The sequence below is a fragment of the Xyrauchen texanus genome, chromosome 14, assembly GCF_025860055.1.
Source record: "Xyrauchen texanus isolate HMW12.3.18 chromosome 14, RBS_HiC_50CHRs, whole genome shotgun sequence".
NCBI lineage: Eukaryota > Metazoa > Chordata > Actinopteri > Cypriniformes > Catostomidae > Xyrauchen > Xyrauchen texanus.
Window position 1 is genome coordinate 6,666,191 of NC_068289.1, and position 27,530 is coordinate 6,693,720.

Genomic DNA, 27,530 nt, shown 5'->3' on the forward strand with positions numbered 1-27,530 from the left:
AATTAATAATCACAACAGGCCTAGATTTGACATGATACTGATTTTACCTGCCTTATAGAAAATGTACTTTGATATGCAAAAAATGCATAAGTTTTTTTAATCACTTTTATCATGTGATCCTCTCAATCACATGGGCCTTTTCTAAATATATGGTCACATAACAGAAATTGTACACATTTTCTTAGAATAAAGGGAAAACACAGTTTACCCAGACACGTCTTATCCCACTCTACCCTATTTTAAATACATAATGTCCATACACTCCTTCAAAGAGCATGTTCTCTTTGTGCTTGAAATGTTTATTTTTTTCAAACAGTAAATGGATTTTGGCAAATTGAGGTCCGTACATGACTACTCGTAAAAACGTCATCGCTTGACTTACTAAACATATGCTTAGGAGAGTTGATGCAACCTAAAATGAAGTCAACCACCACATGTATCCTTCTCGTACTGTATAAATAGTGACATAACTCCATCAGTTCCTATTTTTGTCCCTTTCTATCTCTCCCACATTCAGGCTTTCTTTTGTCTTTCTCACCTTATGAATACTCTCTTTTTCTCTCTCCCAATTCGCTCTTTTTGCTGTGACCACATGTGAGATAATTCCCACTGCTCGTATCTGTCTGACAGATCTTTGAACACTTTCAGTGAGGTGTAACAGGCTCGGAGAGACTTCAAAGTGAATTGACGGCTCATATAGGCTGAAAATGAGGTCCTAAATCTCTCATCAGAGGCGTTCTACCTACACTCTGACCACAGCTGCTCATTCTAACAACGGCATTAACCCACACTCATTTGAAGCCCCATCCAAATCGATCCAAGCTAAGATCTGGTTTCACCTGCTCTGCTGCCAATATATCTTCTATTAAACCTACCGAGCCATCAAACAATTTGTCCCGTAGGCACCCTTTAAACCTGCCGTTAACATGCGTTTTTGGTGATCGGAACATACTTGGCCACATTCAAAGCCACCAAGACACATTGCGATCAGATTGCATTCAGATCACTGAAATTCTGAATGTGTAAATGCTAATGTGTTTTATATGCAAGCTCCATTTTCCATTTTGCATGTGTAAGTGCAATTAAATGTACTTTATTATTAACATTTATGCATTTGGCAGATGCTTTTAACCAAAGCGACTTACTACATTCAAGCTATAGCTACTTTTATTTAAAGAATCAAATCCACTACCTTGTTGTTGCTAGCACAATGCTCTAACAGATGTACTAGTTGAGATAGTAACACATCTGATCACACTGGAGATGCATTGGAATGCAAGGTGTAATTGCTACCCAGCTAAAGAATATCCAGATCCTATCAGCATGCATGTTAATGCAAGATGTAAAAGGGGCCGTAGGCTGTGTGAGGATTATGCCCACATGGCAAAGATAAGGGGAATGAAAAAACTAATCCAGTGAGAAGCATGCCAGGTCTCCTCCAAAGAGGCACAATCTCACCGCTATATAATGTGACACCATGTTCTTAAACCAGCTATGGATTATCCCACTTCACACACTCTTTGGTGTCAGGGACAAACCGCAAGGAAAACACGTTTAGAAGAAACCCTGGTTTCTATGTCAAACATACCCTTTTATGTGCACAAAGACATCATTTCAAACACACACTCGAGATATGTCCCAAGAAGTTCGAAAAATATAGTCTTGTTTAACTCCATTATGCTGCATTCAAAAGCCAACTCTGCAAAGGTGGCACAGAAGCTGCTTTTGAAGTTACATTTTTGTATTTATGCAGACTGTTTAATGCTGCTCACATGTGGCATAAATGCATTTACAATTGCATAATGTTATGAGAAAAATAAATTAAATATAAAATTGTAAATATATGCTTAATCATCACAATAACAAAGTTTAAGGCTGCCCTGATGAGGTATTTATGCAGAACCAAAGCAGAACTGCCTTTGATTCTAGGGGCTAAGGTAGTGCAGAGCAGGCAGGACTTGGTCTGGCTTTTATGCAGGATTGTGTCTTTACACAGAATCATGCACATAGCAGCCTTAAAAAGACGTCTTTAAAGCCCCGGCATACTTAATACAAAATTGAAGAACGAACAGGTGTGACGTCATTTTGAACAAAATCTGGCCAAATCAAAGGTGATTTTTAGGTCGTTTCAGTGGTTCGTAACAGCTTGCCGGCACGAACTTTCAGGAAAACCTTGTACAGGCTGCTTAACATTGGTCCACGTCATCGGTACTTGTGGCATGGAGCTCGTGTGAATTCTACTCATAGAATGAGGTATGAAGGCATTGATAACACATTTTAATGTCACATTATTTATGGTTTTACATGTAGTCTTGCGCATCTTCATACTTAAATGCTCCTCTAAACGCCTCCCCCAGCGATGTTGCCTGTGTTTGAATGTTCGCAAACAGCATAGCATTGCTCAGCCTTTTCCAACTTCTTTATGGCTCCGAGCAAACAGTGAAGCACTTTGCCATGAGCATGCCGGGGATTTAAGAGACCTTCTTTGTGCCAAATTCTTAGACAGCCTTGAAACCATCTTTCACATATAAGGCAATCCTATAATGCATTGTGACTAGATTAGTGACAAAAAAAATCTAAGATGGCAGACGTTGTGAGAGATTAATTCATTCAATACCTAAACATATCGTAAAAAATTTGCAAGTAAGGGTTGTTTCTTTAACTTTGGGCACTTTCATGTCCCAGGGGTTGATTTTTATTACAACTAGTTAAGAGTTGTTACTTATCAACAAAAGTGTCAGTGAAGCAGACTTTAGATAAAATATGGGACAAATAATGTTAAGAAAACAAGAAAAATATAGGCATATCACATGTTATCTAACTATTTTCATCTGGCATCATTCCCAGTCTATCTGTAATTTTGCAAAAACTGGAAATATTTAATTGTGTGTGTATATAGCATTCATAAAATATTTGCTATGAAGTAAGCCTCAGCAAGAGTCTGACACTTAATAAAATTTAAAGGGGCCTGGGAAGCTCAGCGAGAATTGACACTGACTACCACCCCTGAAGTCATGAGTTAGAATCCAGGGTGTGCTGAGTAACTCCAGCCAGGTCTCCTAAGCAACCAAATTGGCCCAGATGCTAGGGAGGGTAGAGTCTCATGGGGTAACCTCCTCATGGTCACGATTAAGGGGTTCTCTCAATTGGGCTCGTGGTAAGTTGTGCATGGATCGCGGAGAATAGCATGAGCCTCCACATGCTGGAAGTCTCTGTGGAGTTGTGCACAGCGAGCCACATAATAAGATGCGCGGATTGACGGTCTCAGAAGCGGAGGCAACTGGGACTTGTCCTCCGCCACCCGGATTGAGGTGAGTAACCGCACTACCACGAGGACCTACTAAGTAATGGGAATTGGGCATTATTTCCATCAACGTCATTATTTCCACCAGAGTCCTGCATATGGGCAGGTATCCGCTAGTATACGGTATTCATGTTTGAAAAAATTGTTACATTTGTCATTTGCGGTGCGGGTGCTGGTCGTAAATCAATAGGCATGGGTGGATTGTGGGTTAAATTGCCGTGCTATTTTTTTTAAACGTCAAACAATACTCATCTTTCTCATCTTTATTACAGTTAATTGTCAACACAACATTAGGCTACCTGTCCATTTTTCTTAAATGCTCCAACTGTGAGTGCCTAATGTTAGTTTAATTGCTTGTGTGATGCGAGTAAATAATTTTTGCCTACCGGATGTAGTAATTTATTTTAATACGGGTGCAGTTCGGATCACAGTCTTTATATTAAACAGGTCGGGTTGGGTACAGAATTAAATTACTGCTGCTGTCGGATAAAGGGTCAGGTGTTCTGTTAAGTACTGCAGGTGCGGGTTTAAAAAACAGGACCTGTGAAGGACTTTCAGGGGGAAAAAAATTATAATAAAAAATAAAATCTCCTAAGCTGCATGTACATACAATGTTGGAATTTGTTAGTAGAGAAATAATCTAGTAAAAGAGTGAAAAATAAAAAACGAGACTTTACTTTCCAGAAGTTCACACAGTGTGTCAAACATACATTCTTAGGTAAACAAATATGTCACTTCAAATACATTCTCAAGATCCAAAACATAGAGATACACAGAAAATAACCACAGTTCTGACTGCATCACTCACTCTTTAAACTTTATTTGCAGGGTTCACAGAACACAGGAAAAAAGTGCTAACTGACTGGAAAGTGTGCACACAAACACACACTCAAAGAACTTGGTGTGTTGTGCTTGAATATACACATGTGCCGACAGATACAGCTGGCCGAGAGGGATAACAAGCACGGAGCAGAAAATCCACTAGACGTGCTTCACTTAAATCATACAGAACCGAGGACAGACATACACAGACACCCTCCAAGAGTGGAAAGAGGAGTGCAATTACCATAAAAATAGACAATGCAATCCCTCTCACTATACAATATAGGCATAATAACACCTGAGCACTTTATCTGTCATGCCAGCAGACACAGTTAATGTCAGAGGATGTGATGTTACATGAGAAAACAAACCAAGTCAGAGAGTAAAGGCCACTTTACATGTCAGGCTTCAAGGCTTCAACTCACCTCTCAACACAAGAGACATGAAACGCTTTGACCATCACATGAAAAGCACTGTAGATAGGGTCACGGTGCAAGGTGATTTTACAAGGTTGTTAGATAGAAGTGAAAAAGTCACAGTTTTTCTATGGTCAATTATACATCCAATACAAATTGGTCCTCCTCAATCCTGAATACATTTAGACAACTTGTCTAAAAGACCCCTGTTTGACCTTTACAAAACTATATTCATTCTGATGTGTCTGAACCTTGCTTTGAAATGAAACATGTTATGAGTAAGTGTTTCTTTGTGAATGATCATCACTTCCCTATTAATCTGAACGAAAGGAAATAAACTAGCCGTGGGAGTGCTGGTAATGGAGCCAGACACTGAGGTGTTGAGCGAATAGAATGCCATTGCTCGGTGTTGGGCTCTCTTTGCCACCTGACCTCCTGTTAAATAGAGTATAACATCCAACCAAATAAATATTTTTCACTCAGTTTCCTAAAAGGCAATTTTCTCCTGGCCTCAGCTGCAGGGGAGCCAGATGAATCAAATATTGCAAGTCTTCAGGTGTCTGCCTTTCATGTGGCCTCTGGATTCATCATCAAGGAGATGGCAACCAGTGCAAAAGGGCAAGTAAAATACCCATTTTTTAGAAGATAGAATACAAATGCACAGAGAGGAAACTGTTTGGAACCTGTTATACAAATAAAATAAAACAGCAAAACATCTTAAGCTCGCCAAGCTGGTGACCAATTGACCAACTGGTGTCCTGCTAAATAAGTGCCCAAAACCCCTCTAAAACCAGTCAACAGACCAGCCTGACCAGGCCGGAAGACCAATTTAGGCCATAACACCAGCTTAGGCTGGTAGAAGCGTGTTTTTTCTCAGCAGGGCAATTACAGATATACATAGAATATTATAGAATATGGGCATATCTGTGTGAATGACATTGTTGTGATTACTGTACAGCTCGCCACTCGAGAAGAGCGCATCCTGCATTAGGGAATAAAGTCTACATTAGCATCTGCCTTTTAAAACGCTGATGCATTAGAAAGCCAATGTGGAACGAAAAAGCACTTATAAGGCCAACACAGAGGAGCCAGTCATTAGGACTGAGCATTCCCCCTTAATGGATGTATCACCAAACAGAAGAGTAAAGGCTATTCTGTGGACCATCCCAGTAATTGGCAACAATTTAGTCCTCCACAGCCACTCCATCTTTTACTTCAAAAAGGAACCCTGCTGCTAAACACAATAGGTGAAAGAGCTGGCATCTGTTTAACACAGATTCATTTCTTTCAAAAGACAAGCTCGCTATGAACCAATAGTTATCCATTCAGAATATTTTCAGATTTTAAGCAAAAGCATCGACCCTGGAGACACCAGACACATCGACCCTGGAGACACATCCATTGACGCGACGTGACGGGAAGCAACGTGATGTCTTGAGGCTATCTACAATGAAAGCGTCAAAGTGAACATTCTAAATGACTTGCAGACAGCATGGACCAATCAGCTGTGAGCTCAAGTAAAATTCATTTATGGTTATATCACTGCTAATAACCTGCATCATACTTTATTTCAACAGAAATCCATTGGTATAAACATTTAGTTATTATAAAATGAATACTGTAACGTTATTGTTGCTATAACAATATATACATCTGGTTAGAAACAAAAAATATTTAAATTATCACACCAGAGACCAGCTGATTTTAATGCAACAGTCAGAAGTTATTTATGCCATTAACTATTTAAAGATTCACATTTATGATATTTTGTGAGTAAAATAATTTTATTTCAGATGGATGGGATAATTAATGGCTTGAGTAGCATAGAATGGGGCCTCCTTTTACTGTTGGTGCTACGTGATGCAAGGGACACTTCCAGTGTAGACAGGTTCATTGATAATAATGGGAAAGATATATTTTTGACGGGATGCAATGGGACGCTGACAACGCACATGTCTGGAGTAGACAGGGTGTAAAGCCGCTCATAGAACTTTCAGTTGGCTCGGTTTTCTTTTTTGAGGGAGGATGTTTCTAGGTATGATGATCGACTAGTAATCCAACAAACTTCTAGTTGATTAGTGTGGTTGAACTACTTTATCTACCATATTTGAAAAACATTGGGTGGTGTTTAACGAGTGGTGTTTAGCTGTTAAATAGTTTGCATATAAAAATCCCTCTTGGACAAAGTTGTGTCTTTAAATTCACCCCCTCTAAAGCTGCGTACACACTGCCAGCGACTGTCGCTGCAGGTCGTCAGTGGCTGGCGGTGAAGTCGCTAGTGGGCGTTCCCAGTACTGGTTGCCTAGTAACGTTTACAGGGTTTCCCGCAGAAAATGTGTTAGTTAAGGTGGTGGGTGGTGGTGGTGTGGGGGGGGGGGTATTTGGAATTGCATAACTCCTGACCCAAATTAAGACAAATACTGAAACTTGAGTCATATCTTTTTAATGATGTATTAGTTTGTCAAGGTAATAACATTACATCTAATAGTCCGTCAAAATGTCCGAACTGCTTGTTCAGCAATTCACTTGCCTAGTAACCATAGTAACGGTGCGCACGCTTTCGCGCTTTCTGCTATGACGTGGAGTGTGGGATGCACTCAACGTTGCATGAATTTTTAATTAGCCTGCATTAGTAACAGTTAATTTTGTTATGGTATGAACTTAATCCTAGTAAAGGCAAAAAAATATATAATACCTTTGTATACCAAATCCAAGGCTTTTAACTCTTTCCCCGCCAGCGTTTTTAAAAAAAGTTGCCAGCCACCGTAAGGGTTTTTGACGATTTTCGCTAAATTTTAATGGCCCGCAGAATATTTTCTTCCATGAATATATGAAGATGCTATATATCAAAATAAAGATCTGAGCCTCTGATTTTAGGCAAAAAAAAACAATTTTATTTTATCTTCATTTGTTCTTTTTTTATTGCCACTTGAACAGAGGTAGGTTTTGTCAAAAACAACATTTTGGACAAAAAGCTGAGAAAAAGGCATTTTTATCAAACAAGTGCTTTAGTATTAGTATGGTGTTCCACTTCACGTTTGAGACGATCGCAGTCTGTTTCTTTGATCAAAGAGTTGCGAACTCTTTCAAAACATGCGCGCGGGTCTTCCTTACCGTATACCACCTAAAACACGGATACCCGGAAAATTCCGTGTTTGGCGGGGAAAGAGTTAAGTCCTTAATTTGAGATTATTTTTCAATGCTTTTAAGATCCTGCGGGTACCCTGGTTAATGTGTCTTGTCCCCTCACAATGACAGTAAATTAATTATTAGGCTACATTACATCAGTCACGTCACATAGTGGTCTATTTTCAGTTCAAAATGGCAAAAATAGACAAAAGTTTATTAATTTGCCTGATTATTTTTGTGATTCGTTTAACATTTATGACCTAAAAAAAACTGTCAAATAGCAAATGTTTAGTTTAGCAACTTACATCTTATCTCACACTTGACCGACCGTAAACTGAAGCGCATCGAGTCGCTCTGCTAAAATTCGTGCTGTGAACATAAAGCCCGCCTACTTTGATTTGATTGGTCATCTCAAATATTCTGACACTGACAAGCAGTGACAGACCAATGAGGCTCAGATGAACACACACACACACACACGCTCGGCGCCGCTGCGGCCTGCGGAAGAACGCGCTGATAACAAGACTGAAGCGAACACGAAGGCTTATCACATATTTAAAGATGGAAAGGGAGAAAACAGGACAGAGTAACACGGCGAATATCGCTCATATATATTTTTTTGAGGACGTAGTTAAAGCGGCAGGCGTGTGTTGCTTAGGCGGCCGCCTTAGTTTCAAAGTGCTGTGGGAAACCCTGGTTTATAAATGACATTCACGGATTCTGTTCCATTCATTGCCCCCAAGCAGCAAAGTTGATCGGGCCAGATTAACCTGAAACCAGTGACTATTTAAAACTGATAAGCTGACTAGTCGATTTTGAAAATGTGTAGTTCTGCACAACCTTAATGTTTCTCTTCTGGACTTTGGGTTTTAGGATGAATTGTCATGCTTGCATTTTTCTGCTTCAGGCACACGCAGGCCCTCTAAGCTACTACAGTATGAACAATCTCCTCAGGACATGGGAACAGGTGGTGTTTGCTACTACGGTCCACTTCACACTGCACACGTACATGGACACAAATCACAACCATGCCTGTGGCTAAGACACCTTAAAATTACAAGGGTACTAAATACAAGTAAAAGGTCTGGGCCAGACAGGACCTTTACACAAAACATATGTGTGACTTCAGTGAAACATGTGTGTGCCTTTCATGTATTTCAAATGTAACAAATGTTACATTTCACAGAACGTTTCACAGGGTCAGATAAAAATAAACACATTTAGCAAGCTGAAGTATCAGTCGATTCTAAATTTATAGAACAGCGAAAGGCCTTGAGATAGCAAGCTGGTGATAAGATCTGTGTGTTCTCTTACATTTCTCAAATCTCTTTTTTTAGGTCTGCCGTATGCTGTATAGTGCATATCTCAACATGTACATATCCATGTGCATGGCATGGCCATATCATGCAACATTTCCATGCAAGTATTGCTACAGACTTGAGATCTTCAAATGGGGGCTGAAACTCCAAAAGAGGGTGAGAAAACTCCATAAAGGGGTGGGGTTACTCCAGAAGGGGTTAGGCCGACCCCAAAAGGAGGCAGCACTTCCACCCACAGTTAGGGTAAGGGTTGGGTTAGGATCTCGGTATGTCTTCGGTATTATCCTACTAGACATTTTGGGCCACCAAAGCAAATTCAAATGACATTTATTGCACGTTCTGCATTTCAGAACAACTAAATATACGTCTCATCTGACACACTTCTGTGTTTCACATGAGTGAAAACAAAGAGCCTGTCCCTGAAGCATAAATATTAGGATGCCTCGAGCACCTGGTTGCTCCAGAGATGGCATGTGTGAGTCCAGCAGGCTTCCCGATATTCGTGCTTACTTTAAAGTCCTATGGCGGAAGTCAAACATCTCAAACAGCTAGACAAACTGACATTCTAACAGCCACTGATGAGGAAAACAACTACACTGTAACGGCTCGTTTGGAATTCGTGGAACCTGTGACATCACAAGGACCAAATATATCTGCACAAGCAATGCCTATTTTTCTGTCATTGCACATTGATTCAAGCTTTGCAAAGGAACTGTTATTGAAGGATTCAGTATTTAAACACTTGGACATGATTGCAAAAATCCCGAGTATTATTTTCTTTGTTGGATTGCTTTGAGAAGATGTTAAGTTTCTTAAAGTTTATAATAATAATATTGGTCAACAACATAGACTGAAATGTGGCATAATGTGAAATTGAGGTTGGTTAAAACCAAATTGAGTGTTTGTTTGTTTTTTTACTTTGAATATGTTTGTCAAGTTCCAAATAAAGAGAAAATAATATAAGGAGGAAGTAGTTGTCATAAACTGCAATGTGGACCAGACTTTATTCAAAAAGTCTGGCTAATGGAAATTGGAGACAAACAGCCACTTAAAACACAACATACATAGGCCTACATAGTCAATCAGAGCACTCCCTTCTATCCCCAGCATGAAGAGACAGGCTACATAACCACTGCTCTGCTGAGCATCCATTAATAATCCATGAACCCATCTAACATTTAGCTCTTTAGTGTGCAACAGAAAGGTGAGACAGAGGGGTAAAAATCAACACATCCTACACATATTTTAAATATTAATTTATGTCCACATTTATGTTATAAATTAAACACAAAGTGAATTTTTGCATAAATGTATTCTTTTTTTTGTAAGTTTTATACCCTTGTCTCCCAATGTGGAATGCCCAATTTCCACTATATAGTAGGTCCTCGTGGTGGCGCGGTTACTCACCTCAATTGCCTCCACTTCTGAGACCGTCAATCCACGCATCTTATCACATGGCTCATTGTGCACGACACTGCAGAGACATCGCATGTGGAGTCTCATGCTACTCTCCGCGATCCACGCGTAACTTACCACACGCCCCATTGAGAGCGAGAACCACTTAATCGTGACCACGAGGAAGTTACCCTATGTGACTCTACCCTCCCTAGCAACCGGGCCAATCTGGTTGCTTAGGAGACCTAGATGAGTCACTCAGCATGCCCTGTATTCAAACGCGTGAATCCATGGGTGGTAGTCAGCGTCAATGCTTGCCGAGCCACCCAGGCCCCCCTGTAAATCTATTGTTGTGTAAACATGCATATTTTATTAACCTTACTCACAATCCGAACCTCAACCCTAAACCTAATCATCAGTAGAGTACAATTGTCATTGAAAGCAAAAATGAAACCTGAAAATGAATCATGCACCAGTGTTTATTCAATTTTGGTTACTAAAATCTTAAAAAGAAGTTTGATTTGATCAAATTAGTTAAAAAAAAAAAAAAACAACTCTGATGTACCACATTTTAGAGTTTGTTATGGGTTTTCCAATGTTAGTACTACATTACATGCATAATACATTAACAACGGCTGTTACGACAAGGTACAGAAGCCTATAGCAAGAAGACTATAGCACCAGAATTGTATTTCGACAATGATGACTTCTTCACTTAATTCTGGAGGCAAAAGCAACATTGAATGTCATTAGACCAACAGCCCTAGGAAGTGGCAAACAGATTCAAATTGGCAGCGGTGATACTGCAAGCTTTAAATGCAGCTGTAGCATTTATTGATTTGGATAGTTATTTACCAGTTAATTTAGTTCTTGATCAATACTAATCTTAACCTTCAATCTACTAATTGAACTGTATTTTTGGAAAGTAAAAAGAAAATGGCATGCCTCTTGTCCACTTCTCTGCATCTCAGTCAGTCCTGAACAGATTCAGTCTCCCATGTTCAGTCCTACTCTTTATTAGAATGGTAGACCATGTTTAATTTTCCTAACGGGAACACACAGGGGTCTTTCCCAAAGGAGCCCTAAATTACACATGTGCCGCAAACAGGTTAACTACCCAAAATTTATGACCGCAGCTACACTACATCAGATGTAACCTCGTCTGAGGCCCTTCACAGCTGTTTCACACTGACGCAGCAAGTTAAAAATGAGGTGCAATTGTGGTGTTTCTGAGTGTGTGGTGGATGAAATGAGAACTGATGTATTTGCATTGTGCTTTCAAAAGTTGCTGAATTCTTATCAATCTATTTCTGCTTCTACTTAAATTCAAAACAGCTCTTTCCATACCCTCAAATAGACACTCACACAATCCAATCCATCAAATGCTCATCAAAAGAGCATTTTCCTAGTGTGAAGGTGCCCTTACCATAACAGTAACGAACCCTTAAAATCAGACAAAAATAATAGATTGATATGAATGTACTTTAATGAAGTTCGAGCCTCTAACCCCAAACCCAAAAACTAACCCAATCCTAAAATCTGTTTGGTTGATAAGAATGCAAGGATGTTGATCCAGGAGCATGTCCTACATGGGTAAAACCCATTAAGCTATACTCAAAGCATTCTGCCTTATCACTCTATTCATCTATTCATGGGGGACGGGGGACGGGGCATGCAACCCCACCCATACACTGATCCGATTTCTCACTGTCCCTAGAGTCCCCTCTTGAATTATTCATGAGCGGGTTGCAGACACCCAATTTCACAGTTCTATCCACCATTACCGTGGACATGCTAAAAAATTTAGTGTTTGTGACCAGTCCACTCAACTGTGCTCTAACAGCCCATCCTAATCTCTGGCCAATCCACTTGCATCTGCACTTCTGAGTGTCTGGTCTAGCCACCCACAGTCCCCCAGACACAGACCCATAATTTGTGCAGGGGGACTTTTCTTTACCTACCCCCACTCCATTGCCCCTTTTGTTTGTTAAGCAGCATGGAGGGGTGAGTGGAAGTCCACCCAATGAACAATATCCCCAATACTCTGATTAGTGTTGATTATTCTTCTGTGGTTTTCTATGACAAATTCTTAATTTTATCCTCAGCCCTAACAATCTTGAATGTTTCATTACATCTGTGCTTGTGGACATAATGCCTACAAAGCATAAACTTCACATGTGATCACCACTCAAAAATGCACACAGCAAATTCAACTGTGGCTTTTAAAGAAAAGAAAAACAAATATATACAAATTCACAATTCTTAAAACGTAAAATCATTACAAGTAATGTCTAAACGCACACACTTCCCATTAAAGACTAGAACTAGAATTCTTGAGTGCATTCTGTATATGACAGCTTTTGGCTTTTATCTCAAAATCTCCATCTGCACGGACATTCGGCACAACATTAAAAAGGAACCTAATTAACAATTAATTAGTCTCTTCTGACAAGCTTTCTCCATGATTGTCAGTCACACTCAGCATTTAGATGGCAGTGTGGCCTAAAAGCCATGTAGAGCCCTTCATCTTCTAATCCCTCATTCGTAACCCACAATTTTCGCCCGTCCACTTGTTCTTTTGTTTTAAAGAAAACATATCAGACAGCAGCCATCTGACCAGAATTAATGAAGCCCTGACAACATGCAGCTCCCGATAGACTGCTTTCTTCTGTCGTTTTAAATGTGATCACACCAGTGCCTTGGGTTTGCTAAAGCAGTAATGGTAGCGTCTCTCAAGAGATTCAGCCTTTCGTCTACTTCTTCAGGCTTGACAGACACTGATCATTAGGGCTGACTCTGTGACTGGCGTTTAGGGCGTTCCCCAGAGGGGCTTCAGGAATATTGGTTGCACCTGGTAGTGCTGGGCTACAGCTTAAAAAACATCTCAATATTTTTTTAACTTATCACAAAATTACACATACATATATATATAAAAAAAGCATAATTAGTATAATAATAGTATAGTTATATTTTACAATAATACAATTTTAATTAACTTTAAATCCCTCTGGCTTTTATTTTGGCGGAACACTCCATATTTCCTGTAGGCTAGTTTACAGTAGTTTTAATTTGCTTCTCATCAGGTGAAATGCTCTTCAGTGCCATTCTCAATGTATGTTTTAAGCTATTTAAACTATCAAGCATCTACATCTGAGATGGAGTTCAGCGCATCATGAGCCACGTGCGTGATATGTGTGCGTGACAACAACACAGCAGCGTTCATTCAATGAAGTGTGCTGCACATGCAGACTGCATATTTACTTATTAAATGTTTCCTTTGCGATTCACAAAACTATTGTATGGTTTCAAAGACTTTAAATATAATGCACAAGTAATATGGACTACTTTATTGGTGCTTTTATGCTTTCTTTGATGTCATATTTGAGCTTAACACTAATGATGATGACCCACAGAAATACAAAATGCACTGGAAAAAGCTCTTTAATAACGGGCTAGTGACCAAGAGAACAATCACTTCCCTTCTGGGGTATCACATAAACAGTGGGGGGGGGTTCATGTGAGTGTTTCTACCGGATTTTAAAGTAACAGTTTTGGTTCAATTGTTTGGCCAAGAATAATTAATTTAATAATTTTAATTTGCTGCATGAATTTAACAATAAACAGAAATATTTACCTCCTTTTTTTACTAAAACTTTTTAAATACATGAAAAAAATGTCATGCAGGGACTTTTCGTGAACATTTCTGAAAAATTCTTTCAATTAGTTTTTAATTGTTTCATTGAAATGGACAGTTTGAACTGATTTCACAGAAAATAATCTTAGCAAAATTTTTGCAAATTAATTTTAAATGATAGACACTATTAAAACATATTCTTAACGCGCTCATACTTGCAAGTCACATAGCAAAACGAGTCTAATGACAAACTCTTCAGAAAACTTAATTGCCAAATCAATAGCACATTAAAATCATTACGATATTCATGATGTTGCATTAGGTTTACATTCCCAGCAAAATCATCCCAAATATATCCTGATGCTATATAGTTAGGGATTCAGGAACACTTGTGATACATCAGAATGTTTTTAAATATAGCAGACACCACATTGTCTAAATGTCCTCTGTGGGTGTGTGGAAGTGTTTTTTGCAAGGGCATGTGTGTGTATGGGGGCATACACTGGTGTGTGTGCTCAGCTGTTTTGGGGGTGGGGGGGGGAGGAGGAGGAGGAGGAGTAGGAGGAGATGTCTTTCTCAAAAAAAAATGTAAAGTCATGGCACCATCGAAAGTGAACTGCTTGAATTCTATCATGCAGAAAAGGGAGATTTCAGGGCATTTCATGGTTGGATCATGAAGAGGCCTTGTCTTCCATGTGCTCGATATATGTGTAAAAGCCAGAGGCAGGTACCAGGCATGGATCAGAGCCAACTGCCGAGATCTTGTGTTAAAGCCAAGGGGGGCAGAAATGAGCTTATCAACTCCAACCCCCCGCAGCATGTTTTCATTTGGTTTAGATCTAATCGGAGCCACTTCAGGCAAGTACACACCTACCTGCACACACAAATACAAACTAAAGGAAGGACCAAAAATAAACTACAAAGAACTAGGGGTGGGTGAAAACACAGATTTTTCTGATGTATCGTTATCTTAATTTGAACGATATCCATTCTTCAATCCCATAGTCGATATTTTACTCCATGCACAACCCTCCACTACAATGAGAGGAAATCACTCGCATTTGCAACCAAACATTGCGCGCTATGCAACTAAAAATGTAAATGTTTAGATTTTGATCACCAGTGATATAATTGTTTTATAGAGCATTCAGCCTCACTGCCTGTTGAGAGTAAAAGTTTTGCCATGGAATAATGTCTCTTTTAATAAACCTTTCTGTTTTCTACAGTCAGTTTTTGATCATAAACAACAAAAAATAAACATTTAATTATAATCAGGCATAGCACAGATGAGATAAAACCATCCAAGTCTCTCGTTAAAACACACACATTTACGGTCGCCGTTAACAGAAATGCAGGATTCCCTTAGAGACAGTACCGGTATTTATCACGTGTTCAACAAATCAATGTAAATACCTGAAAATAGTACAGAAATATGCAATTAAACAATACAAATGTAACAAATATATTATATGCCATATAATATTCATTTTTTAAATTAATAATATAAATATATTATATAATACACCATTTTTGTGCATTGTCTGTGTCTTTTGTGTCTTAATTTTAATTACGATATTTGTTTAAACTCTGTACAGCACTTTGGCCAACAGCTGTTTTTAAATGTGCTTTATAAATAAATTATGACTGTATATATAATGACTGAATATTATATTTATTGATTAAATACATTGATTTGTTCATTTTTAAAAAGCTAAATATTTTCCAAAATGGTAAAAAACCTTTTATATATTATAAAATATAATTAGTACATTTCATATTTTACCTAGTTAGAAGGTCCCCTGTATAACTCCGAGAATAAGCTGGGAGAAGATTTATTTCATATGTAAGCAAATGGGACATTTTAACTGAAATGTACCCATCTGAATCTATATCGAAATCGAATCATGAGCTTGTGAATCAGAATCGAATAGAATTGGGAAATCTTTATCGATACCCAGCCCTACAAAGAACCCAAGAATAGACCCACAAACACTGGTGATTCAAAGTACAATCCCACACAAAGATTTGTGCCAATACTGTCTCACAATAGGAAACCTGATGAAGATGGACTATTAGAAAGAGATCAAGACAAACTCACACTTAGGGCTGAGTATCGAGTTTTAGGCACTGACCAAATTGCCTCTAAACAATCGAGTATCTGACAAATGTCTTGTCTTCTGGTACCAAATTTCAATACCTAAGGGGTTAATCTTGTCAACGTCAGTGATAAGCATGTAGCATGCTAGATGTGCCCAAATCTAAAAGTGCTGGTGATTGGCTGTTTAGGTATCAAGGAAAAACACTAGTTTATGCTGGTTACGCCCAGAGACGCGGCTCACACGTGAGGCTGTAGTGTGTATACGTCCCAACCTCTATAGATGTAAAAGATGTGGAAAAGATCAAAAGTGTGGCTACATTTCACCAGGCTCGATGCCAACAGCGCAGGATGCAATATTTGCGACAAGAATAAATTTAAGAGCAGAAAGTTGCTCCATCTTCGACTGCAAGAAGAGCGAGCCAGTGCAGAATATTTGCATAAACTGTAAAGTCCAGGCATAATATAGGGGTAAACTGAGAATATATAGACTAGCTATATATTCTCAGTTTATCTTAGTTGGTTGCCCACTAAAGCTAAGCAGGGTTGAGCCTGGCCAGTACCTGGATGGGAGACCTCCTGGGGAAAACCAAGGTTGCTGCTGGAAGAGGTATTAGGGAGGCCAACAGGGGGTGCTCACCCTATGGTCTGTGTGGGTCCTAATGCCCCAGTACAGTGACGGGGACACTATACTTTAAAAAAAAAAAGCACCGTCTTTCGGATGGGTCATTAAAAATCCCTAGGGCACTTTCTCGTAAAGAGTAGAGGTTTAACCCCGGTGTCCTGGCCAAATTCCCCCATTGGCCCCTATCTATCATGGCCTCCTAATAATCTCCATCCCTGAATTGGCTACATCACTCTACCATCTCCTCTCCACCAATAGCTGGTGTGTGGTGGGCGTTCTGGCGCACTATGGCTGCCGTCGCATCATCCAGGTGGATGCTGCACACTGGTGGTGGTTTAGGAGATTCCCCCTATACTATGTAAAGCACTTTGAGTTTGAGAAAAGCGCTATATAAATGTAAGTTGTTGTTGTTTGTTGTTGTTATGTCTGAAAACTTCAACCCACCCCCCAGCTACACACATATTTTGATACAAAATTGGGTCAATCCATTTATGGTGCAATATAATGGTAGGGACAAAATAAAGAGATACCAAACAGATCATCAATGACAATCTAACCAATTTATAAAAGAAATTTTAAAACAATTTCAGGCTAATGTTAGGAATTTAAAGGAGACTGTGCGAGAAACGGCGCACTCTTTTGGGTCATGTATTGATTACCATTAAGATGTCAGTCACAGATATTACAGTGTTCATCTGGTACAAATACCAGATACAGTTAATCCCTGGCCCCACCTATCTTAACGAATACAATGTTTTGCCATGATGAGTGTAAACATTTCTAATAAGGACTGGGTACAAATATAAATTTTCATTTGAACAATCTCGATATCGATTCTTAACTCCTAAGAATGAGCTTTTACTATATGCACAACTCTCTACATGAGACCAAATTTTGTGCTATGCGACTACATTTATTTTGTGATTAGCTACTGGCTGGTAAATGTTCAGATTTCACTCATTAGTTATTGAAATATTGGTGAAGAAGTTCAACAATGAGATCTTTCACTGTGAGTTGAGAGTTAAAGTCTGATTGACTCGTTCCATGTAATGGCTAAAATTGAATAATGTCTCTTTTAATTCTAATCATGAACAGCATGGATGAGGTAAAGAAGCAATTCGAGTCCACTCTCATCAATATGCGCTCATTTACAGATGCTCTTTAAAGAACTGCCAGTTTTCCAAAGAGACAGTACCAATTTCTAATGTGTTCTACAAATCAAATAATTGTAAATACAATAAATTAAGCATTAAACAATAAACATGTAAAAAAAATATATGAAATATAATACCATATTTATTGATGGAATACATGGATCCGAAAAAAATGTAAAAGCTAAAATGTGACAAAAACGAACATATCATTTGTAAAATGAATAGGCTATTTCCGTAATATACCTATAGGATTCCCTGTTAAATTAACAGCATTAGCTGGGAAAGATTTTCTTTCATATGCAAGCAAAATGGACATTATAACTGAAATATATCCATATGAATCAATATCAAATCTGGAAATCTGTATCAATACCCAGCCCTAATTTCTAATCCCATCTGAGTTCTCTTACTGGATAAAATCATGCTCACGGAATTTCCAGCTCATAAATACAGTATTCACAGAGAAGGACTAACAGTGATTATAAAGATTGATCTCCAATGGTGACTAATAATCTCCTGAACCATGGAGAATGAACATGGATGTCATGAATATACAAACAGCAAATGTAGCTCTGGGCTCATCTCGGGCTGTTCTGAATATGCACTCGCAACAGGCACAGTCAGCATTCTGGAGCAAAAGGTCATTTGGGAGTCCGACAGCTGAGAGTTCTCCAACTATCACAACATTCTCAGGTTTTGAAAGGAAAAAGACGTTCTACCAACAGGGTAACAACAGAGTAGGGTAACAGTAGAGTGACATTCAGATGACTGAAGAGTCATAGCGATGATCTGAGAGATACCGGAGTGTTAAATACTGTAGGTGTAAATAGGTTCTTCTGAAAGAAAGCAATGATCATATCCATACGAGCACACAATGTGTATTTGTGCAGTGTATGTGTCTGCATGGGTGTCTGTGTGTGTTCTACAAGAGTCTTACACACTACTGGGATTTTTAACTCCATTGTGAAGAAATTAAGCATAGGGTGTAAACAGCACTTCTGGGCAGTACAGCTCTTATCATCACTGGAGCAGTGTGAAGTTCCCTGCTGCATCAAATGATCCACTATCATCCCTGTCCCAAAAGAAATCCAAGATCAGAGGACTTAATGACTACAGACCCATTGCTCAGATGTCTGTGGTCATGAAGTAATTTGAGAGACTGGAGTTGGCCCACCTGAAGGACATCACTGGAACCTTTCTATATCCCCTTCAACTTACTTAGAGCAAACAGGTCTGTGGATGATGCAGTCAACATGGCATTGCATCATATCCTGCAACATCTGGACAGACCAGGGACATATGCAAGGAGCCTTTTTGTGGACTTCAGTTTGGCTTTCAACACAATCATCCCAGCTCTCCTATGGAATAAATTATCCCAGCTCTCTGTTCCCACATCTATCTGTCTGTGGATCACCAGCTTTCTGACGGAAAGGCAGCAGCTAGTGAGACTGGGAAAATTAACTTCCAGCACATGTACGATCAGCACTTGTGCCTTCATGGTATGTGTGCTCTCCACACTACTCTATCCCTGTATACCAACAACTGCATCACCAAGGACTTCTTTGTCAAGCTCCTGGAGTTTGCAGATGACACTACTGTCTACTGATACTACTTTCATTATGATGAATCTACATACAGAAGGGAGGTTGAACTAGTGGAGTCATAACAACCTGGAGCTCAACATGCCCAAAACAGTGGAGATGACCAACATTGACCCTGATCACCATTCTAAACACTGTGGCATCAGTGAAGTCATTCAGGGTCCTGGGCACTACCATCTCACAGGACCTGAAGTGGGAGACCTACATTGACCAGTAGAGGCTGTACTTCCTATGCCAGTTGAGGAAGTTCAACCTGCCACAGGTGCTGCTAATCCAATTCTACTTCTACTGCAGTCGTGGAGTCTGTCCTCTTTACTTCAATGCCTGTCTGATTTGGTTCAACTACATAATCGGACACCAGAAGACAACAAAGTACAGTTCGGACTGCTGAGTGGATTATTGGTTGCCCTTTGCCCTCCCTTCAAGAACAGTACACTTTCAGAGTGAGGAAAAGAGCTGGTAAAATCACTCAGCACCCCACTCACCCAACCCACTACCTTTTTGATCTGTTGCCTTCTAGCCGATGCTACAGAGAACTGAGCACTGGTGGCTGTTTGTATGATGACTAATTGAGTTTTGTAAGGTGCTGTAAGCAATTTTAGGGAAATGTCATACATAAAATGTCCCTACTACCGGAGATTTAACTGAAATAGGTGTCCTGAGAAATAACACCTTTGCCTGTAACAACCCTTCACTGAAAAAAATGTGCTTCACTTGGTAACATAAAAATTAACTGGTTTAATTTAAGTCAGATATATTATTTAAATTAATCAACCTTAACATTAGGTTACCCTAACAAAACAAATTTTACGGGTTAGCTCAGGTAGAAACAGCTCAAAAGCTCATGTTAACAATCGGAGGTTACAACTTTTTACAGTGTAGGCAATATAAAGAGCAAAAAAAAAACAATAGTCAGGGAAGCAGCCCACACTTTTGTTGCTAATCAGAAAACTAGCTAATCAGAATTGCTCCTGCCTGTGAATCATTTGACATGTCTTTTAGCAACGGGGTTTTGGAAACAGTATGTAGCGGAACTTAGCATAACGGCTAATTGCTTAAAGCACCTTTCATTTGCTCTGTATGTGTAATAAAACCAGCTGAAAATGCTTACAACATCTTTTATTTGCTTGGTATTCCTATTATCACCAAAACCCCTTCAGTGAGCCTTTTTACAGTAAGTCCAGCTTGGTGAGAGTCGGGAAATGGGAGCATTGTTTTTTTTATTCCATGCAGAGAGGCTAAGCTTGGCTAATGTGCCTGAATCAGTGGGAGGCTAATAAAGGCTTCAGACAAACACCTTAAATAATCTCTCGATTCTAGCACTCTTTTTCCTTTCTTTCATTCTGTCTTTCTGCTTTTCTCCACTACAGTGTGCCTCCAAACAGCTGCATAATAATAGTGGATGAAATTAGCATGAGCCAATGGGATAACATTGCTTAGGGCGACACTTTTCGCATAAACATTGCAAATCAACAAAGCAAACATTGTAAATCATCTAATACATGCCTGTCATATATGAAGACCTGTGTAAGATGTGTAACACCTTAATGCAAGCGCAGTAATAAGGTCCTATTAAAAAAAATAGCTTTTTACGATTGCATTTACCAGTTTGTGGGCCTATAAACTTGTGTAAATGAGGAATGTCGTTATGGCTTCTCCTGCTGTTTTGTGTGCAGTTTTACGGAATAACATAGGTGAGGAGGAGAAACACGGGATGAGAAACAGACGATTTTTTCCATCTGTAAAAGTCTCTGTTCTCTCACTCACACACACACACACACACACACCTTACCTGCTTTCTTGCATATAAAAATGAGCTGTTTGGAGCATGCTTCATGCTAATTTCCTCAAACCCTTTAGCTCCTCTGCTTTTAAACCCATATGTGACGATTTAATGATGTTCTCCACTTAAAATTTATAATAATGTGCATGTAATTAATAGAAACTTAGAGCTTATGGTCCAGTTTCATCCTAAATATCTTCAATAACACACCAAGGCCAAAAATGTTGCAGCGTATACATTTCTGCAAGTACACTTCATGATCAAATGTCCAAGCCACCCTGTAGAGAACCAAAAGCTTGCAATGCAGTATTTAGCATTCAAACCAACAGACAGCATTTTCAGAAGAGAAAGTAAATGCAGCAGCAGTTGACAAATCTTTTATGTGCTATGAAAGCCAACAGTGACCGATGCTCCTTTCTCACCCAGTCCCCTCCCTGCAGAACTAACATGCCTCTTGTCCAGGAGGGTATAGCCATCTGTTGTTTGTTAAGAGGTAGAGAATTTGTCTGAATGAGTATGACAGTATTTGTTTGTAAGGTAAGGGAGAGGAAGGGCACAACAGTGAATGGTGGAGGGAGGGAGTGAGCAAGGGGTGGGTAGAATATGTAAATGCATATTTTAATGGTTTTGTCTGTGACAGGCACTTGGGGAAAGACTGCGCGTGAGCACTGACAGCGGCTTGAAAAGTGTTTTGCATGTGAAAAAAATAGTGCTGATTAAAGACAACAAAAGATAATAGCCTGGTCTTTCCTGACTATCTGCATGAATTGTGGGGGCTACAGTCTGACTCTGGGGTTAATCCAAAGAGAGAGTCCAAACTCAATGTTATATTAACCTAGTTCAACAGCTAAACATGCTTTCTGTGTCACAAAAACGTTATATTTCACAGACAGTGCTCCAGCTGTCTATCAGTTGAAAGTACTGCCATGACTCTAGATTGATTACCAATAGAAAGACATTATGATCCTAAAATTGACATATCAGAATCACATCACACATCTGTCTTGCCCACATTTCTTATGTGTGACTGATAATTTGTTCCCTTGCACAATCGTCAGTTGAACGCTGAATCATCTACTGACAAACTAGAGCCTATGACATCATACAGGTCTCAATCCAGGTAAGAGATTATGACTCTGGGTCATAATCTCTGTGGAGGCTGTGTTTTATGTCATAAACTTAGACAAGTTCCTGCCCTCAAGCACCAGGTCAAATTTAAAACAAGATACCATGTCTTTATTTCATCACTTCAGTCTTTATTCAGTCAATATTAAAGGAACATTAATCTCCTGCTGGCCTCTCTAAAACGACATTAACCCAAGACCAAACCCCATTGACCAGAGCTGCTGAGAGGCAGATTCTTTATGTTTGTCAAAGTAAGAAATCACAGCATGCAGCTTTGTTCAAGATCAACTAAATCACTGACTGTTACATAGGAAATAAACAAGGAAATGGATGCATGCTCAGATAGGAGATATCTTTTTTTTATTACAGCCATAGAATCTGTAAGAAATCTCATCTGAGGTATGAAGCCAAAATGACCGTTTTAAAGGGATAGTTCACACAAAAATGAAAATTCTCTCATTGTTTACCCTCATGCTATCCCAGTTGTGTATGACTTTCTTCTGCAGAACATAAACAAAGATTTTTTAGAAGAATAGCTGAGCTCTGTAGATCCATGCAATGCAAGTGAATGGTGATCAGCACTATAAAGCTCTACAAAAGGAGATAAATTCAACATTAAAGTAATCCATTCGACTCTGGATCACTTCAGAAGACATGGATTAAACCAGTTAATTTTGGCTGAGAACAGACCAAAACATAACTCTTTTCTCACTGTAAATATTGACATCAGCGGTCTCCTTGGTGATAATGATTTCCAGTTTGATTACAGCTCGATTATTAGCTTGAAATCATGATCGCAAAGGAGACTGCTGTCAAGATATACAGTGGAAAAAAACAGTTATATTTTGGTCTGTTCTCACCCAAAACTAACTGGATTGCTTCAGAAGACATTGATTAAACCACAGGAGTATTATGGATTACTTTTACGCTGACTTTATATACTTTTCTGAGCTTTTGGGGATCTGGTAACCATTAACTTGCATTGTAAGAACCTACAGAGCTGAGATATTCAACTAAAAATCTTAGTTTATGTTCTGCAGATGACATACACATCTGGGATGGCATGTGGGTGAGATAATTTTTGGGTGAACTATCCCTTTAAGATGGGAATACACATTCTCTACACACACAAAAATACAAAAATTCACCATTGCAACATTTATTAGATTAATGTTTAATAAGTCTAATAAAAATACTGAAACATAAAAATTACCTATATTTCAGGTCAATGTACTCTTTTATCACTGTGTGTGTACAAGTGCAGCTGAGTCACTTGACCACATCAAAACACTAATATTGTAATATTTCAGTGCATATACTATACAACTTCTATTGCTTCAAACTTACATGCACACATAAGGAGCGAAATGTCTCTACGTAGCCGAGAAAATCAAGCTTCAGAAATTAACATCACTTATTACAGTTTACGCTTCATTGTATCCTCTCAAATACCAGATCCATTAATCAAAATGACATAAAAACTACAACACGTGTGTTTATTAAGCGCGGTGCATGTAATGAGAAGTCTGACAATACATTTAAAAACACCATGTAAATCGTCAGCACTAGGTCTCCAATTAAACAGTGCGGGGTCTCGCACATAATGATGAAATACGTGGTAAAAATGTAACTTACCAAAAACAGCAAAGGCTATAGTAAGCCATTTGATATCCATAGTTCTCCTTTACTCTGCACTGGCGAATAAGTCCAGATGTCGCAGATGTAGCCTAATAAATGTAATCAGAAACGTCTAACCGCTCTTGGAGCTTGAGTTGTGAACGCGTACACTTGTTCGGACCTCGTCACTGATTCAATCTCTGCCGAGTGAGCTGTATCGAGCCCGGTTTAAAGAGTGTTATCCAGCCAAGGACGCTTGTGCAATTGAAGGAAGCCTCCGGCTCATGTCCTCCGATAAATTACATCCGCCGTTTGCACGAATGAATCCGATATTGTGAGTTGAACGTTGGCGCGTTGGGCACGGGAAATCGCAGCTCTCTGTCGTGCGGCTTTTGATTCCCAGCACGTTGGAGTGCGAGCAGCCCACGCCTGGAGGTGGAGGAGGAGGAGGATGAGGGGGAGTGTTAACCAGTTTGTCCAGATCTCCTAAAAAACCCCGGCTGTGGTCGCGATTAAACTTGTCGATATACAGTATCTCATCAGACTGATATGAAGCAAATATGGTGCCAGTGTCCGTTCTCCGTGAAGAGCGCGTACGGTCCGCTCCCGCGATCACCTTCAGCTCTTCTCTGTCACACACACACACACACACGACACAGCCTCCCACAAAGAAGTCACTAGGCGGTCCAGCCCATTCCTACTTTCACATGGACGGAGGATTTTCCTCAATAGATAAAGTCCAACAATGGACCACAATAGATAAAGTGTCTCGACTAAATAAATCTGTTATCAGTTTATGGTGGCTAAATCGCGGATTTCTCACTTTTGCTATCAGCACTCCGTTGCCTGGATTCAGTTGTCAGTAGCGACGGCGCAGCTACTCTCTGTTTAGTTCAAAAAATGCAGCGTACATTGGAACTGGTAGCATAAATGCGGTCCGCATTTTATTCGTTATTTTCACTAATTTGCAGTTATTTAGCAAAAATAACAGCAAATATAAAATATATATATTTTTTTATTGTAATATATTTATGGTAAAGCGAATAAGTGCCTCATGGGTCGCTACTGTTGTGTATAAAAAGCAGCGTGCACCGAGCTTTTGTAAACAGATATTCTTGTAACACGTGTTGTTATTATAGCATCGTTTACATACGTGACCGAAGGAGAAAGTGTAGTGCTTTTGAAATTTTACATTTCATTTCCTGCTTTTCAACTTTCAAAGTATCGCTTACTCCTCCCACTTACCGGTAAATAAACACGCCCCCTGGCGGAGCTCGAATCTAAACCACTCCTATTTACCAGGTATCAGCTGCGCCCTAGTTTGAAGGAAGTTCCTGAGTCATGAAGTGTCTTGCTCATGGGGGATTATTTTTTATTCCCCTACGAAAATATTGTTGCAATATTTTGAAGAGACATTTAATTTTTTGCCAGATGTATGGTAAATTATATGGAATGGAAAAATAATATTTAAACTCTGTATGTCCATACAATGCAAGCGAATGGTGAGCAGAACTTTGAAGATCCAAAAGGCACATAAAGGCAGCATAAAAGTAATCCATAAGACTCCAGTGGTTAAATCCATGTCTTCAGAAGCATTGTGAGATATGGGTGAGAAACAGATCAATATTTAAATCTGAAGTATGTAATTGCTGCGACACTAGCACCACCAAATGGAATTGCAAAATAAACATTGTTTTCAAAACAGATTTCTGAATATGCATCCCACCTGCAGTTGGTCAAACAGAGATAGTCCCAAAGTAATGTTGTTGGGGTGGGTCTAAATGGGTCGCTCAAATCTAAACAGTGGAATTTTCATAGTGTTACAGTGTTTACAGTTTTCAAGAATATAACCTTTGAATGGTTTACTTATAGTAGTCTCTGCATATTATGTTGGGATAGCAGAAAGTGTTTTAACTCAAAGTGACATACTTCGGCTTTAAGTATACTAGTAACTATAAATTTTCCTCCCTGCACAGTAGGTAGCAATATGCACAAAGAATGCATATTGCAAAAAACAAAAGTAGAAAATGTGAAAGTGCAAGTGGAGATTGATAGTAAAAAGCACTTAAATGTTGATCTGTTTCTCACACATAACTATCATATTGCTTCTGATGCTATGGATTTAACCACTGGAGTCTTATGGATTACGTTTATGCTGCCTTTAGTTTGAACTACATGAATACTTTTTGTGGTGTTAATGTAGTATTGATGAAACTGGGCAGGGGCTTTCCATTTCCCAGCATGCTTTACACTGGACTGGACAGGGAGAACAAGTGTTGAAATTAAGTGTCATCTCATGCATTATTGAGCAAGATGAGAAAAGGAAGAGATTTGTTTTCTTATATTGGTATTTAAAAAGATGGTCTGTTATGCTGGAGTTTTGGGGTTTACCATTGTGTTGAAGATTGGTGCTTGTGCTTAGCTTGAGTTTGGACTTTCACTTCTGAGTGAGACTTGATGTGAGTACTGCTTAGCTCTATAAACAATTGCTACTACAGTTAATTGACAGTGCAACAGTCTCACTATCCCTGACATAAACTAATGATAAATAAAATAAATGGAGTTGGTCCAAAAAAATAAAAATAAAAATAAGAGTTTGAAGAACCTAATGAAGTTATCTCTATAGTAGTATTAATTGGACATTATTCAAATAAAATAAAAAACGTTGGCTCAATCTGACTTAATCAGAATATAAGACATTAAATTACTTGTAAAACTTTCTACAATTCAATTAAGTAAGAATTATGACTTTGACTTAAAATGTTTGAGTGTTAGTGACATTAAAAGGGTTCATTCACCCAAACATGTATAGTTTATCATCAAACCCTCATGTTCCAAAAAAAAAAAGAGATGTTAGGCAGAATGTTTGGACTTACAGCCTAAGTCACACACACACACACACACACACACACACACACACACACACACACACACACACACACACACACACACACACACACTCTCTTGTTGTGTTTCCATGTTTTATGGGGACTTTCCATAGACATAATGGTTTTTATACTGTACAAACTTTATATTCTATCCCCTAAACCTAACCCTACCCCTAAACCTAACCCTCACAGAAAACTTTCTGCATTTTTACATTTTCAAAAAACATAATTTAGTATGATTTATAAGCTGTTTTCCTCATGGGGACCGACAAAATGTCCCCACAAGGTCAAACATTTCGGGTTTTACTATCCTTATGGGGACATTTGGTCCCCACAAAGTGATAAATACACGCTCACACACACACACACACACACACACACACACACACACACACACACACACACACACACACACACACACACAAACATGTAGTGTTTCCATGTTTTATGGGGACTTTCCATAGACATAATGGTTTTTATACTGTACAAACTTTATATTCTATCCCCTAAACCTAACACTACCCCTAAACCTAACCCTCACAGAAAACTTTCTGCATTTTTACATTTTCAAAAAACATAATTTAGTATGATTTATAAGCCGTTTTCCTCATGGGGACCGACAA

At 39.0% G+C, this 27,530-nt stretch overlaps 1 protein-coding gene across 1 annotated transcript in view; it reads right to left on the bottom strand.

The window, feature by feature from the left end:
• Nucleotides 1-24,686, bottom strand: part of LOC127655231 (immunoglobulin superfamily member 3-like) — a 189,667-nt gene extending 164,981 nt beyond the window's left edge. The window contains exon 1 of the mRNA XM_052142910.1: nucleotides 24,038-24,686. Coding sequence (XP_051998870.1) covers nucleotides 24,038-24,077 — 40 coding nt within the window. The 5' untranslated portion in view covers nucleotides 24,078-24,686. The remainder of the gene's footprint in view (nucleotides 1-24,037) is intronic.
• Nucleotides 24,687-27,530: the final 2,844 nt, after the last annotated feature.